Genomic DNA, 16261 nt, shown 5'->3' with positions numbered 1-16261 from the left:
AGGAAATGGTCCTTATATGTCGCTTTTCGCTACCCAAAGGAGTCTCAAAGTGGGAGAGCGGGGCTTTTAAGTGGACTTTATAGCCTGGTCTCACCCAAATGACTTACCACTCTGTCCCCAAAATACTATATAATTTAATACTATATACTATACTATATAATTTAAAATACAAAGGAGGCTTGTAGCTCCTTGAAAGTTTGATAATTTTATTCTAGCATCATTTTTTTAGCTGCTATGAGCTGATCCTTATTACATAGTGATTTTGTAGGAGAATAAACACCCAGGTGAAGAGGTTCCAAAATGTAGGAAGACACACCCAGAATTAAACATTGTTGGTCTTAAAGGTGCCCCTGGACTCAAGCTTTGTTCTACTATTTCAGACCAATGCAGGTATCCACCTGAATCAGTGGAATATAATTATGAAAGATTCAAGTGAAAGATGGATTCAAGTAAGTAGCCATGTTGGTCTGAAATAGCAGACCAAAGTTTTAGTCCAATGGCACCTTTAAGACAAACAAAGTTGTATTCAAGGAATAAATGTGTGTGTGTGTCACCTATGCGCCGCATTTGAAGATGTGTTACTACACATGAAAGCTTCTACCTGTCCTTAAAGTTGCCCCTGGACTCACACTCTTGGAGAAATACAGTGACTCTTCCATTAGATGTGCCAAGCTACTTAATACTCACAATTCAGTCAGAGAGAGAGTTAAGAATCACAGTCACAGCGAGATAAAATCCTAAATTACAGCAAAGCCACTTTGCATTTCATGCTTCCTTAATGTGTGTGTGTTGCATCAGACGATTGTCCTGTAAAGACACACAGCCATCTCAAGGGCTCTCATCCACGAAAGGCTAATGTTTGTTAATATGAAATATTAATCTCAATACCGCCCGGCCTGGCTTGGCGTGCATAGCCTAATGGGGTTAGCCCGCTAGAAGCATAAACATTGAGTGACATTGTTAAACGATGCGGTCAGCATTATAAATAAGTGACAAGAACGATGCAGTGAGCTGTACGTTAACCACAGAGCTGCCCCTGCCGCTTAACCTTTTGCAGGTTCACTCCAAAACCAGCCTTGCTTAATTCACCGAAACAAAATCAGAGCCCAGTGGCACCTTTAAGACCAACAAAGATTTATTCCTCAGGAAGAGTGCTTGCACTCAAAGCTCTTTGTTGGTCTTAAAGGTGCTATTGGACTCTGATTTTATTGGACAATAATAATAATTCGATTTTTATTTCTTGCCACTACTGAAGCCAGCTGGTGGCAGGTTACAAACAGTGCATTCATTGTCTGAGTGGAACTATCTCCCATAATAGTACCTTTAAGACCAACAAAGATTTATTTCAGGTGCAAGCCCTCAAAAGCTCACGCCTAGAATAAATATTTGTTGGTCTTAAAGGTGCTACTGTGGGAGATGGTTCTCACTTAATTCACCGAAACAAAATCAGAGCCCAGCGGCACCTTGAAGACCAACAAAGATTTATTCCTCAGGAAGAGCACTTGCATTAGAAAGCTCGCGACCTGAATAAATCTTTGTTGGTCTTAAAGGTTCCACTGCACTCTGATTTTGTTTTGTTGTGCTGCTTCAGGCCAACACGGATACCCACTTGAATCTTAATCCACCGAGTTTGCGCCCAGTTCAACGCGCGTGTACGCCCGCCCGACAGCAGGGGGCGCCCGCAAACACTCTACCGTCGTTTTCGCTCCTCCTTTCCCAAGGAGGAAAATCATTTTGAAGGATAGTTCCAGAAGCCAATCAAACGCCAACCTTGCCTTCCCTTTTCCGCCTATATGCTTCGTCATCGCTGCTCGCCCAATCAACGGCGAGGCGGGATTAAGTCGGGGCTCGGTGCTGATTGGCCGCGGCGTGCCGACTATATAAACTGGGTCGGCGGCGGAACCCGCTCTCTTGTTCCACGGAGGCCTCGAGAAAGAGGTGAGTGCGGGAGGCCTACTGGGCCTCAGGCCTGGGCCTAGGCGGAGGCGGAGGCGGGTTAGGCCCGGCCGATGGCGGGGCGGCCGTAGCTGCAGCTCAGGGCTGACGGCTTCCCCTCTCCCTTTTCCAGGTAACATCCCGAGTCTTTAAACCGCCGCCGAAGCGCGATCCTTGGGTCACCGCGATGCCCAGGGAAGACCGAGCCACGTGGAAGTCCAACTACTTCCTTAAGATCATCGTGAGTTCCCCCCGACGGGCAACAAAGGAGGCGGGGCGGGAGCTCCTCTGAGCGTGCACAGAGTGTTTTTCTACAGCTGAACAAAATGCGAGTCCAAAGGCACCTGTAATACCAGCCAAGTTTGGTTCTAGGTGTGAGTTTTTGCATGCAGGCGCACTTCCTCAGACAGTGGAGCACAATTCACAAGAGCACTGATATATGGAGAAAGTTAATTAGTACTAATTAGCGGAGTGACGTTTACTAATTCACTATTACCGTATTTGCCAGCGTATAAGACGACCCTCCAACATTTCCACTCAAAATATAGAGTTAATTACATTACAGTACTATGGGCCACTATGGGCAGCTATGTCTATCCCAACTGAAGTGCACCCGGTGTATAGGACGACCCCCCCACTTGGAGGCATGTTTTTCAGGGGGGGAAAGTAGTCTTATACGCCAGCAAATACTGTAATTTATTTTTTTAATCGCTGTGTGATTTTTGTTCTATGGTATCTGAGGATGTGTGCCTGCACATGAAAGTTATCACCTGGAATAAAATGTTGGTCTTAAATGTGCCTTTGGACTTGCATTTTGTTCTGCTACTTCACAAAGCTACCCACCTGAATTTTTTTTGCAGCTCGGAGGGTGTTAACAATAGGATTTTCCAGGTTACACAGATTACATAGGTTACACAGATCAGACTGTACTATTGAGATTTCTTGAGGCGGTGTTAATGATGGAAGTCCATTTCTGATTGCAGGAGCTTTTTCAGCTCTGGCCACAACCTGGTGGAGTGCTTTGCCTGAAGATAGTAAGAACTTTGGGATCTTAAACAATTCTGAAAGGCCTCCAAAACTCAGCTGCTTTGCCAAGCCTATCCATAATTGAATTTGTAAGACTGCCCCCTTGGTCCAACTGGGGCAGCAGACAAAGATTTAAAACCAACACATAATATAACTACAGTAAACCGCTAAAACTATCTAAAACAATTATTACCTGTTTGAGGCCAGGTAATAACATCCTATGATGCTGGCCTCCATACTCAAAACACCTATTGACAGGAACCCCTCCAAAATTTGATCACTCCCCACAGGGAGACAAATAACAGGTGGCGGGTGTTATGAAGGTTTTTTATTGCTTACTATGTATTGTTTTAAAACAACTGCCCTAACAGGGAGGAGGTGGTATACAAATACAAAATTTGTCACCATTACATCCTGAGCTGCTCTGATGTGTCATAGATTGCTCAGGTAGTGCACCAACCTACTTAGTTTGTATGGGATAGAATAGCTATCCGTTCCTGTTGCATTCCTTTAAGTGGTACAGCAGTGAAATCAAATTGCATATGTACCAACTTCTGCCTTTGATGGGTCAGGTTTCTGAAGCTGATTTGAAAGCTTCAGAAACATGCATTTGATATGTAGGAAAGATTTCTCTCTGTAGTCCCCTGTTGATGAATACAGGATGGATACGTGAGAAATGACTGAAGGAATGACTTCATTTTAAGACGTTGCAGTGTGCTGATATCAGATCAAACTCCACCGCCTTAATTTTCCTGCAAGAGGGGCTGGCTGTGACAGTTGTCATGCAAAAACGCACCTTTCAGTACCAGGCAGAAGGGAAAACACAAAATACTGGTCTCAAATCTGAAATCCCTCATGGTTTTTTTGTTTGTTTCTTTAGCAACTCTTAGATGACTATCCAAAATGCTTCATCGTGGGAGCAGACAATGTTGGTTCCAAACAAATGCAACAAATCCGTATGTCTCTGCGAGGCAAGGCCGTCGTTCTGATGGGGAAGAACACTATGATGCGCAAGGCTATCAGAGGACATCTGGAAAACAATCCTGCCCTGGAGAAGTGAGCACTATTGGTCTTTTGGGGACAGATGTTCTCTGATGTTGAGTAGAATATGTTAGCTAGTGGGAAGACTGGGAAAGATGACAAGGTCCCATATATTATACCTAGTCATTTTGTTAGCCAGTGTAATGAGGCGGCTGAGTTCTGAAATTGAATCTTGCCTTGGTTGTGAACTTGCAAAGATGTTGAAGAGCCTGATACTCTTCCTTAAATCTGTTGTACCGTCTTTTCATTCTAAGTGGGATGATTCAGTGTGTTCACTATGCAAACACTACCTTTGCTGCATCCTTACTTAAAAAGGGAGCTGGAATTAAATGCAAAAACTAATGTGAGACTGTCCTGCTTTTTAAGGCTTCTTCCTCACATCCGTGGCAACGTGGGCTTTGTGTTCACAAAGGAGGATCTGACTGAAATCAGGGACATGCTGCTGGCCAATAAGGTAAAGGAGAAATCAACTGTATTTTAAAGAATTGTTGATAATATGTTGCGAGGAAAGAGTGTCAGAAAGGGTGGATGTGTCTCTAAAGTTCACCTTATGATTGATGGCGCTTGAAGCTTGAGCCATTGGGGCAGTGCCCTCATTTATAAAGAAAGTAATTATTGCAAATTTTGCAAGGCCCCAAAGACCAATGGATTTTCTGGATTTGTTTTTAGGTGCCAGCTGCTGCTCGTGCTGGTGCCATTGCACCTTGCGATGTTACTGTACCAGCCCAGAACACAGGGTTGGGCCCTGAGAAGACCTCCTTTTTCCAGGCTTTGGGCATTACCACCAAGATCTCCAGGGGCACCATTGAAATCCTGGTAAGACCCAGGGTGATACTATCTCCATTTTGCATCAGTTTCTGGTTGTGTTGGACGACGTTTTGTCTGGGTTTGTGCTTAGCTTAAAATCATCTCTTGGGCGGTGCTTGTTTTATTTTAGGGACATCCATGGGTCAATTGGGTTTCTAATTGTTCAACCTATTTGAGCTGTAGCATGGTGGCAGCAGCATCGCTGCTTGCTGACGTATTCTATTGCATTTCTCAGAGTGATGTGCAACTGATCAAGACTGGAGACAAAGTGGGTGCCAGCGAAGCCACCTTGCTGAACATGTTGAACATCTCGCCCTTCTCCTTTGGGCTAGTCATCCAGCAGGTGTTTGACAACGGCAGCATTTACAACCCTGAGGTTTTGGACATCACTGAGGAGGCCTTGCACAAGCGTTTCCTGGAAGTAAGAGATGCTTCTCTCGTGTGCATTATGTGAAACACAGGACTATGTTGCTTGTTGTGGGTCCGTGGGCTCTGTGGTAGGAAATTTGCTTTGATTTTATGAGGTGTTAAGTTCAGTTCCTGCTGTTTCCAGTTTGGAGGGATCTAGGGGTAGAAAAGAAAGGTCTATTACTGAGGCCTTGAATTGTTGATATGCTAGTTGGCACTGATCTAATGTAGCATAAACCAGATTCATTTGTGTCTTGGTTTCAGTTGCAATTAAGTAAAATTTGCAGTCTTGACTAATAGTTCCTAGTTAAAATTGGCTATTCAGATGACAGCTGCTGACTGTACAGAACTTGTATAACAAGCATTCTTGGGAAAAGATCCTGCTTTCATTGGCACCTTAAATGTCTGCATTGTGGTCCACTGTGTTGCAATTACCATTGTAGAGCTGAGTATTCCTGAGACTCAACACTCGTTTTCCCTCTCTTAGGGCGTCCGTAATGTTGCCAGTGTCTGCCTGCAAATTGGCTACCCAACTGTGGCCTCTGTACCTCACTCCATCATCAATGGGTACAAGCGAGTCTTGGCTGTGGCTGTGGAAACTGACTACTCTTTCCCATTGGCTGAAAAGGTAAAAAGTCCGAATAGAAGTCAGGAAAGTGGATCCAATGCTAGTAGCACAGTTCTTGCCTGATTACGTAAGCTTGAGTCTGTGGTACAGGCTCTTGAACTTGAAACTGCCCTATGTGATAACTAGCATTTGGTGTCTGGTAGAATACATATATTTTGGGGTTGGGGGGGAGAGGGTGCTTACAAATTCCCCAATTCTATTAATGATTGGCGTCTCAGTTAAACCAGGTTGACTCAAAGCCAGTTTTTGTGTCTGTTCTGTGAGGATTATACTGGCCTACAGTGCAGGAGCATTGTGAAGTTTATAGCGTTATTTGTAAAGTGCTTTGAACACTCATTTTTTTTCATCGTCCCGCACTTACAGAAAAGAAATGGTCAAAATAGTCCAAATACCTGCACAGGAGGAAGCTCGATTTTCTGATGCATAATCATAATCTCAGACTAACTTGATCTTGTAAACTAAGCAGGGTTGGCCCTGGTGAATAAATGGATGGAACATCTCCAAGTAATACCAGGGTTGTGGCTCAGAGGCAGGCAACAGCAAACCACATCTGAACATCTCTTGCCCTGCAAACCTACAGGGTTGTCATAAATCGGTTGTGACTTAGCAGCACTTTTCACCAGCACCAATCAATCTAATGAAGCACTCTTGTTTCATGATATGGAATATGTTTTTGTCTGGTCATGAGCAGGGCAGTATTTCAATACTGAGGGCTGCAGCCTTGCCCTAAACTACTGGAAAAACCTGTTTAGTAACTTTGGGTTTCTGAAATTGCTTCAGGCCCTACCCACACCTTTCAAACTCAGTTCTGACACCAGAAAGACTAGAACAGCCTTTCTCAAGGTTTTACTGTTGAGAAACCCCTGAAACGTTATTCAGGCTTCAAGAAACCCCAGAAATGGCTCGATCATGCAGAATATGGTTGGGAAGCAGAGCTGTGTACATGCCAACCCAGGGCCCCTCCAGGCCCATCACTGGCCATTTTGGAAGGGGTGGTTGGGTTGATATGACCATATAAGGTCTTATCACTTGATAAACGTTTAACAAATATATAAAAAATTAACTCCCACCCATTCAGGAAACCCTTCCAGGGCTGTGGGGAGACCCCAGGATTTACATCCATGGAACTATGTCATAAGTTCAGCCTTGAGTCTGAGTCTTCCAAGGCTCAGGTCTTGTTTTCAATCTGTCTTTTGTCTTTTCAATTCTTGTAGCCTACTTATCTGTTGCTTTTGTGATAATTTGTCTTCAGTTGTTCCCATTTGAGAAAGCAAGCGGCTTCCCTACAAGGGTGCACAAGTGTCACGTTTGATGGATCCTTTAGACTAGAGAATAGCAGTCTTGTCTTGAAACTAATTGTTGCTCTTTGCCCCTTAATAGGTGAAGGCCTTCCTGGCTGATCCTTCAGCTTTTGTGGCTGCTGCCCCAGTGGCAGCTGAGACTGCTGCTCCCGTTGCAGCAGCTCCAGCCAAGGAGGAAGTGAAAGAAGAGTCTGAGGAGTCTGACGAAGACATGGGCTTTGGTCTGTTTGACTAACAGCTGGTTTTATCACGTACCAGCCAGAGCAGAGTGAAAGAAAAAGAAATAAAGAAATAAAAAGATGACTTCTTGACGCTTGTGTCCCAGTGCATTTACTCGGATAGTCCAGCCACTCTCACATTTGGAATGAACAGAGGGAGGCGGGAAAATCACGATCCTTCAGTCTTGGGTGGGGTTGGTATCCTACCTTCAACCCATTCTAAAAGGTAAAGGTAAAGGTAAAGGTATCCCCTGTGCAAGCACCGAGTCATGTCTGACCCTTGGGGTGACGCCCTCTAGCGTTTTCATGGCAGACTCAATACGGGGTGGTTTGCCAGTGCCTTCCCCAGTCATTACTGTTTTACCCCCCAGCAAGCTGGGTACTCATTTTACCGACCTCGGAAGGATGGAAGGCTGAGTTGACCTTGAGCCGGCTGCTGGGATTTAACTCCCAGCCTCATGGGCAAAGCTTTCAGACAGCTGCCTTACTACTCTGCGCCACAAGAGGCTCTCTCAACCCATTCTAGTGGAAGTGTTTTGGAGGAGAGTGCTGCACATAGAGTGGAATATAATGAGTGGAGCACCCAAGCATCACTGGAAATATTTGGATAGGTTTAGCACATTTCTACAGAGTTCTAACTTTTGCCTGGCCATTAATGGATGCTGGTGTACATATAATAACATTTATTAGGACCAGTCAAATGATACATAACCATGGGTAAGCCAGTGTTGAATCTGACAAAGCTAAGTCCAGTGCCACCATAAAAGCTAAAAATTCCAGCGCGTTTGTGAGTTGGGAGTTCATCAGAGGTGCTTACTAGACTGCTCTAATTTTGATGCAATAGACTTAACAAAATTCCTATGGAATTAGAATTTGACCATTCTTTTTGATCCAGTGGCATCTCTTAAGACCACGATTTTTTATTCATGGTATGAGATTTGTGTGCATGCACAGTTCCTCACATGCAATGTCATGGGATTATTTTCATTCCATGATGTATCTGAGGTGAACGTGCACATGAAGGCTCTGCGTCAGATCAACATGGCTACCCACTTGAACCTTTCATATTCGTAGGCTTCAGTTTACCATACTTGATTCATACCCGCAGAGCGAAAAGCTCTGCAGGGGGCATAACAAGGTAAGTGGTCCCTGAGGTAAGCGGGACCTGCCCTGAGCCTTAAAAAAATTAAAGGTGCCATTGGACTCAAATTTTGTTGAGCAATTCACTGCTTCCTACACCCCTGGCCTCTGATGTTTGTTTTCATACCCTACCCCAAAAGTTTTATGTAAACTGCCCTGATCCTTAGGGGAGGGCAGTGTAGAAATAATGTGCCATTGGACCCACATTTTTATGAGCAATCCACTGTGTTTCCTACACTCCGTGGCCTTTCCTGTTTTGATAATCCTACCCAAAAGTTTTATGCGAACTGCCTTGAGCCTTACGGGGAGGTGGTAAATAAAGGACTCAAATTTTGTTGAGCCATTCACTGCATTTCCTACACCCCGTGGCCTCTGCTGCTTGTTTAAATAACCCTACCCCAAATGTTTTATGCAAACTGCCCTAAGCCTTGGGGGGGGGGGTATAGAAACATACTTTAAAAAATTAAAAATAAGTAAATTAAAGGTGTCATTGGACTCAAATTTTGTTGAGCAATTCACTGTATTTTCTATACCCTGTGGCTTCAGCTGTTTGTTTTCATAACCCTACCCCAAAAGTTTTATGCAAACTGCCCTAAGCCTTAAGGGAGAGTGATATAGAAAGATAATCAGTCAATCAATCAAAGATCCCTGCAGAGAGGATGCCACAGGCGTGTTAGCCTCATGTAGTACAGCCACTAAGCAGCCCAATGGCGACTTGGATCCACTGACAGCCCCTGGATCAGAACCGGGCTTCCCGGGCCCTCTCCAGTCTCCCCCCTTCCCAACCCTTGTCTCTTAGCAACTATAGAGAGGGGCGGGGGGAGCCGGAGGGCGTGGCGCGGAACTTCTACGTCCCATTGACGCAAGCAGGCTGAGTCGACCGCAGGGCCTGCCATAGGGGGACTGCTTCCGGGTCGGAGCCGGCGCTATGGCGGCTGACACGCAGGTGGGTGCTGAGGTTGCGGTTTCGCCAGGGGCCGGGGCGGCGGGAGCCGGGGGAGAGCCGGCGAGGAGGGTTGGCCGCCGTCACCCTCCCTTTCGGGGGCTTGCAACGGTTTCTGTCTCTCTCTCCCTTCTTCTTTCCTGCTGACCTGTCCTGGGGGAGTCTCAGGGTCCTCTGACAGGGTGGGCAGGGGCTGCTCAGCTTGTGTGAGGAGACCTTGGCCTGATGGAGGAGGAGGAGGAGGAGGAAGGGAAAGGACGCGGGTTGTCTTTAGGGTTGCGAACTGGAACTGGTATGAATGGCGCCAGAGACCCGGGCAGATCCGACCAAAGTTCGTTCTGCTGCTCTTCCACAGTGACTCACGAGCTTGGTGCAATTGTTAAGAATGGAGGGCTCGCATTTGGAGAACTGGGTTTGATTCCCTACTCCTCGTCCTCATGCAGCCAGCTGGGGGACCTGGGCCAGTCACAGTTCACTCAGAGCTCTCTCAGCCTCACCCACCTTACAGGGTGTCTGTTGTGGGGAGAGGAAGGGATGCTGATTGTAAGCCACTTTGAGACTCCTTCAGATAGTAAAAAACGAGGTGCCAAAACTCTTTTATCTCGGCTTTGGGAGACTTACAAGCAGGGTGTAGAACCAACTGCTGTTGTTTCAGTAGCTAATATTAGGGATATTCTGTCTTTATATTATAATGTCATAAAATCGCTTTCCCAGGAATCTGGCTGCTTTCTTTTAAAGGTGTCTGAGTTTGCAGCTGTCACTTGTGGCTGGGAATTTGTTTGTCCTGAATCCACTGCAGATCAGTTTCAATGGCCAGCATGGAGTTCAAGTGTTATGATCAGGGATAGCCGTTCTGTCATTATGCTTTTCCTTTCTGTATCTTATGTAATTTTATAAATTGCGTGATGCTTTCAACATATGAACTTGGATTCTTGAAAGCTTGTAATTTAAAAATCTAGCTGTCCGATTGCAGACCTACATGGCTACCCCCTGAAATAACATTCTTGTCAAATAATGTTATATCTTAGAAGCCATGATGATCTGTTGGTTCTAGTAGCTATATCCAATTTGACACTATCTCAGTCACATGTCCATTTTTTGACCTTCATTAGAATTGATACTCTCAGTCTACTGTAAAGCATGGATTATGATGGCTTCCTCATTTATGTCTGGCCTATCTTCCCAGTGGTGACCCAAAATGACTTATATAATTTTTATTTATTTTATTTTATATTTATAACCCACCTCTCTTGAACTTGGTCATCTTGGGGTGGTTAACAAAATGCAACAATAAAACCAATTAAATACATTAAAATACATTTCAAAATAGTTAAAAACTAACAACACGATACCATTCTGTTGATTTATATGTGGAATCATTGTCTGATAGCCCTCCCCTTAAAGGGGGGTGTATAAGAGGAGGAAAACTGAACCAGCAGGAGAGGCCCAATAATGTTCCAGATCTTCCATGTTTCCTCACTTCTATTTTATCCTCACATCAGTCATGAGGCCAAATACATAAAAGATAATACATCAGTAGCGGTGATTCATATTTGATGTATTGGCTAGACCCAGGCATAATTACTTTGCATGGGCTTTTGTGCGTGTGGCGGCAGCGGGGGAGTCTCATATGCTCCCCTGAATCTTGTGGCAGATAAATTAAAAAGTAGTATAGCTAGTGCTATAATAGTACAGCAAAAAGTTGAGTTTTTAAAAAATTGCAGTGCTTGATGCTATGGAGCTAACTTTTTATAGTGTGATGTTGAGTTGGAAATAGCTAAGATGTTAAAGGCCTATTTCAAATTCTGCTTGGCTATGAACTCACCAGGTTGTCCTTGTCAAGATGTTACCTTTTCTACCTCTTCATCAATAACATGGTGAGATGTTATAATTAAAAAGTGTTGTTGTAAGGATTACAGAAATATCTATGGGAAACTGTTTGGAGTTGTTATTGTCATCACCCAGCCTCCTCCACATGCTTCTCTGGTTATCTTTGGTTTCATTTGCTGGTAGCTTTGTAGTTTGACTCCAATTATTTTTTTACGCACTAGCCCTATGACTTTCAGGGCTTCATATCAGTTTATAATTATGTATTCCAAACCTTTGCCCTTTTATTTGATTTTATAGTTGTTCTTAGATTAAATGTATTATATCTATGGCTTGCTAAACTTGTAGATTCCCCCTATCACCTAGCTCTCAAAGAACAGGAGGCAGTACAGCATAACTAGAAAGTAGCAGGATTTCAGATTGTCATGATTCTCTCCAAGGTGATCTTTTTTTTTTCTAAACATAAACAAGGCTGGTGATCAGTGTGATGTGCAAATGAGGTAGAAAGTCTGTGCAAGCAAATTCATTAGTGCTAACAGTTTGAAGGTTCAGTCTTGTGCTGTCTCAGTTAATGTCCTGGTATAGAGCTACTTGTGGACCAATGTTACAAATATTCCACATTTTGTAGTACCTGTTTTGTCCATGCATACTCATTTTAGTCATTTGTGGCAAGAACCATCATGATGCATAAGGATCTCCTACATCATTTCTCTGTAGGACCTTCTTGCACACTTCAGACAGTCAAGTTAGTGGTCCTATGCAGGCTTGGGAGTTAATGCTTCAGCTTGGATCTTTCTGCATATTTTGTCCTTGGGTACTTTCTGCATGTTCCATAACTCTAGAATACCAAGGCACTTAATGAAGTGGATGGGCAGCAGTTTTTTTGCCATGACGTCTAAATAGAACATCTGTGTCCAAAGATACTACAGTTGTAAGACAGGGCTCCAAAGTAACTGCCCTGCTTATGGCTCTCTATGAGCCTCTTGTGGCGCAGAGTGGTAAGGCAGCAGAAATGCTGTCTGAAGCTCTGACCATGAGGCTGGGAGTTCAATCCCAGCAGCCGGCTCAAGGTTGACTCAGCCTTCCATCCTTCCGAGGTCGGTAAAATGAGTACCCAGCTTGCTGGGGAGTAAACGGTAATGACTGGGGAAGGCACTGGCAAACCACCCCGTATTGAGTCTGCCATGAAAACGCTAGAGGGCGTCATCCCAAGGGTCAGACATGACTCAGTGCTTGCACAGGGGATACCTTTATCTTTACCTTTTATGGCTCTCTAGCTTACCACTTTGAGGAAACAATCTGCATAGGCTTCTGGACTGATCACCACCTTTTTTATTGTTTAGGTTTCTGAAACCCTGAAGAGGTTTGCAGTGAAAGTGACCACATCTAGTGTGAAGGAACGAAGAGAAATCCTCAGTGAACTTGGAAGATGCATCACTGGAAAAGGTATTTGTGTAGTTTGTTTGCTATAAAAGGAGTAAATTATTTCTGTGCCACCTCTGTGTTCTATTTCTGTGCCACCTCTTCAGAAGCCTGCTTGAAGTGGCTTACAGTTAAAATCACTACACTATATAACAGGTTCAGTGATTGGAGGAGGCCACTGGGCCAAAACCAGCCCCTTGATTGATGTATGCCAGTTGGCTGTTCCTTGCCCACATGGAAGCAAAAGAAGTGCGGACGAAAGGGCATCAGTCCTGATTGTTGGGCTGCTTTCAGGAAGGCAAAGAAGTTGAACCATTGGGCCGTCCTCCCTTCATTTGTTTCTTTCCAGGAAACCTGTTTGATGACCTAGGGAATCCATTTCACTAGTATTCAGGGTATTCTGAATTGGTGACATTTAACTTTCATTTGTTAGTCTGATTGTATCAGTGAGTGGTATATGGTTTTATATTGTTAAGGCTGGGGATGACAGAAGAATGGAAGTCTGAATCTCTTGGACATACTTCTTATGGTACTTTTACATTGGATGTCTTTCTGGTCAACACAATAGCATTGACTTGGGAGTCCTAGCCAAGATAGAATCTCTCCCTCCCTCCTGAACTTTCTCAGTAGCTCTTTGGGAGTCCGAAAGAAGGCAGGTGTGACTATGAGCTAAGAAGGCTGCTGATAGCTGCGAGATATATCCTTCAGCATCCTTGCAGATAGGTTACCTCCTGGGAATCCCATGTACAGCACCTTGAGTTGTATAATGGAAGAAGGACAGTGTGCTCACTCAACTGTGCTCATTTTTGCATCCCTTGAATAGTTACTGAAGTGTACTTCTGATATACTTTTAAAGAACTGCTTAACATTTCCTGAGGAGGAGCCATGGCTTAGTGGCAAAATACATGCTTTTCCTACACAAGGCCCCAGGTTCAGTGTCTGGCATCTTAAACAGGATCACAAGTAGTGGGGCTGGGGAAGGCTTTTCTGTGCTTGAGATCCTGTAGAGCCACTGCTAGTTGAAATAGACTAGCAGTGGCCTGTATGTTGGACTAGATGGCCTGTATGGCCCCTTCCAACTCTATGATTCTATGATTCTATGATTCTATGAAATAGATAGTACTAGAGGGACCCATTTTCTGAAGCTCTGTAATGCTACTTCATATGTTCATGTACCTGCTAACATGAATTGACAGATGACTCTTGGGGATCTACTCCATTTCAGATCTGCCAGAAGGTGCAGTGAAAGGCCTCTGTAAGCTGTTCTGCCTCACTCTTCATCGATACAGGTGAGAGGTTAGGGCTGGAGAGGCTGCCAACCAAGCTGTTTTGGGTTTGCCGGAATTCAAGATGCTCCACAAAGAGATGGATGATCTTAGATTCTGGGTCAGCTTGTCAGTATGGGTCTGTGAATGGGGAGGGGCATTGCTTTCAAGCTCTGCTTGTGAACATTCTGGAAAATATATGGCAAGTTTCCATGGAAAATATACTGGGGCGGGGGGATAGATGTGTGTCCATTCATATTTCCTGTGCTTTTCCTTAAAGCATGTAGCAGAGAGTTCTGAATGAGAGTGGTATGATTAATTGTGCTGAATCTGCCTTTCCTGGCATTTTTCAGTTTCTCCTTGAGAACTTAGCCCCATCCTTTGAGAAATATAAGTTTTAGGGATTTGTTCAAGTAATATTTGGAAAGCTGCTGTTTTCATTGAACAGCCAGTAAGTCTTGGTGGTACTGATGTTTTGCTGTGTGTGGCTGAGCTACTGTAGATTAGCTGAGACCTGGGATGACTGGTAAGCATTCAGTTTATTGAATTCAGCAAGGGAAAAAGAGCTTTTGACCAGATGAATGACAAAGTCCTGGGAATGGTTATTTTGTGAGCACGAGCAGCCCCTTACTTTAATTTCTCCCACTAGAGATGCAGCGTCCCACAGAGCTCTCCAGTCGGCTCTTCAGCAGCTTGCCGAATGCCAGCCAGAAGCAACCGCAAAGAACCTCCTACAGTCCCTTCAGTCTTCGGGAATCAGCAGCAAGGCTGGAGGACCCAGGTGAGAGCTGAGTGCGTCGCTTGTGGCATTGGGGAGCCTTTTGCAGGAAAGCGAGAGGTCACCTCCTGAGTCTTAGCTTGAAATGTGAACTTTATTCTTGTGAGAGGGCTGCTGACTTATTTTGACAGTATGGGAAAGGCAGTTGCATAACAGTAGGAATCACTCAAATCTCTCTTGACTCTCTGCCATGATTTAGCATTGTGTCTGCCTGTTTGTTTGGGATGAGCACAGAGGTGGTGGGCTGCCATGTGCACATGCCCTCCTTTCCCCTCATCTTGTATGCAAAGCATGACTGAAGTCTCCTGACATTTGGATGTCCTCAACCTCAACATTTTGTTTCAGTATCTGAGAAAACCATAGATCAAGATGAGCAGCCATTATAATCTGTCTGTAAAAGTAGAAATGAGCAAGACTCCAGTAGCATCTTAAAGATGAACAAAATTGAAGGCAGGGGGTGCCTTGTCATGAGTCGCTGTTTACTTCAGTTCAGTGGCACCTTAAAACCTAACAAAATTTGTGGCAGGAGATGAACTTTCAAGAGTCCCCCATGACTCTCAGTATCTCATTCCTTGCCACAAAGGTGCCTTGCACATTTCTACCGAGAAAACCAGATTGTGGGGAGAAACAAGTGACTGCCCGTTTTATATTGTCAGGTTAATGACTACGTTCATACGGTTTATCTGAGTGCCGGCATTCTCAGGTTGAGGCAAACTGGAATTTGATAGAAGACTTTGAAAACCAGGAAGTCTTCAGTTGTGCTCAGTGTAGGAGGAAAAGGAGGCAGGGAGTACATGGTCAGTCATTAACCAGCTTCATGCCCACTGCAAGTAGACAAACAGTTCATAACTGCTCAGATGTTACGAACTGGTTGTCTGATTGTAGCAGGCGTGAACCTTGCCCTTATGCACAGAGCACAGTTGAAGAGGCCTTGGTGTTCTCTGCTCAGAGCTGGGAAGTTTTTAGAACCCAGTAAAAGAAGAAGCAGCCTGAGAAACACGATTGGACTCGATTTGTGGCCCTGAATAGTTCTGTTAAAGTCATAGGCTCATTCTCTGCATTTGCCGGAAAATGGAGACGGTGTTGGTTGCCTTGGTGGATGATCTCCGGCGCCAGCTGGATCAGGGCAGATTGGCCATACTTGCATGGCCACACTGTTGGCAGTGTTTGGCGTGGTTGACCATGAGTTATTGGCCCACCACCTTGCTGGAGATGGGTTTTGGGGAACAGTCTTTCAATGGCTGTGCTTCTTTCTCCAAAACCAGACACAGAGGGTGGCAAGTGGGAGACACTCTGTCACACCCGTATAGACTCCTCTCTGTGCTGAGGCAGCTACACTGGTTACCAGTTATGGCCCGGCTCAAGTTCAAGGTTTTGGTTCTGACCTTTAATGCTATTCGGGGCTTGGGCCCTGCCTATCTGAGGGACTGCGTGTTTGCTTATGCCCCCTTGCAGGGCTCTTTGCTCTGCAGGTACTAATCTTTTAGTGATCCCTGGCTCCAGACAGGTACACCTGGCTATG

The 16261-nt window shown here is 44.7% G+C and overlaps 2 protein-coding genes across 3 annotated transcripts in view; both read left to right on the top strand.

Annotated features, from left to right (window-relative positions):
* The first annotated feature begins 1801 nt into the window (after window positions 1-1801).
* Window positions 1802-7457, top strand: RPLP0 (ribosomal protein lateral stalk subunit P0). Its single transcript, XM_077307990.1, has 8 exons — window positions 1802-1938; window positions 2069-2176; window positions 3842-4017; window positions 4369-4456; window positions 4672-4818; window positions 5045-5230; window positions 5705-5845; window positions 7226-7457. The coding sequence occupies exons 2-8, from the start codon at window positions 2123-2125 to the stop codon at window positions 7379-7381; spliced, it is 948 nt and encodes a 315-aa protein (XP_077164105.1). The 5' UTR covers window positions 1802-1938; window positions 2069-2122; the 3' UTR covers window positions 7382-7457.
* A 1922-nt stretch (window positions 7458-9379) lies between these two features.
* The window catches only part of GCN1 (GCN1 activator of EIF2AK4), a 54836-nt gene continuing 47954 nt past the window's right edge, over window positions 9380-16261 (top strand). Inside the window, exons 1-4 of one of the 2 annotated variants that reach the window (XM_077307575.1) lie at window positions 9380-9450; window positions 12618-12720; window positions 13922-13985; window positions 14611-14742. In XM_077307575.1, the coding sequence (XP_077163690.1) occupies window positions 9433-9450; window positions 12618-12720; window positions 13922-13985; window positions 14611-14742 (317 nt within the window). In that variant the 5' untranslated portion in view covers window positions 9380-9432. Of the gene's footprint in view, window positions 9451-11305; window positions 11325-12617; window positions 12721-13921; window positions 13986-14610; window positions 14743-16261 lie in introns of those variants that run through there. The other variant, XM_077307576.1, reaches the window with a different exon arrangement.

Source organism: Paroedura picta, chromosome 13, assembly GCF_049243985.1.
Source record: "Paroedura picta isolate Pp20150507F chromosome 13, Ppicta_v3.0, whole genome shotgun sequence".
In the NCBI taxonomy this organism is placed as follows: Eukaryota; Metazoa; Chordata; class Lepidosauria; order Squamata; family Gekkonidae; genus Paroedura; species Paroedura picta.
The sequence above is the reverse complement of the archived record's forward strand: the minus strand, read 5'-3'. Positions and strand labels throughout refer to the sequence as shown.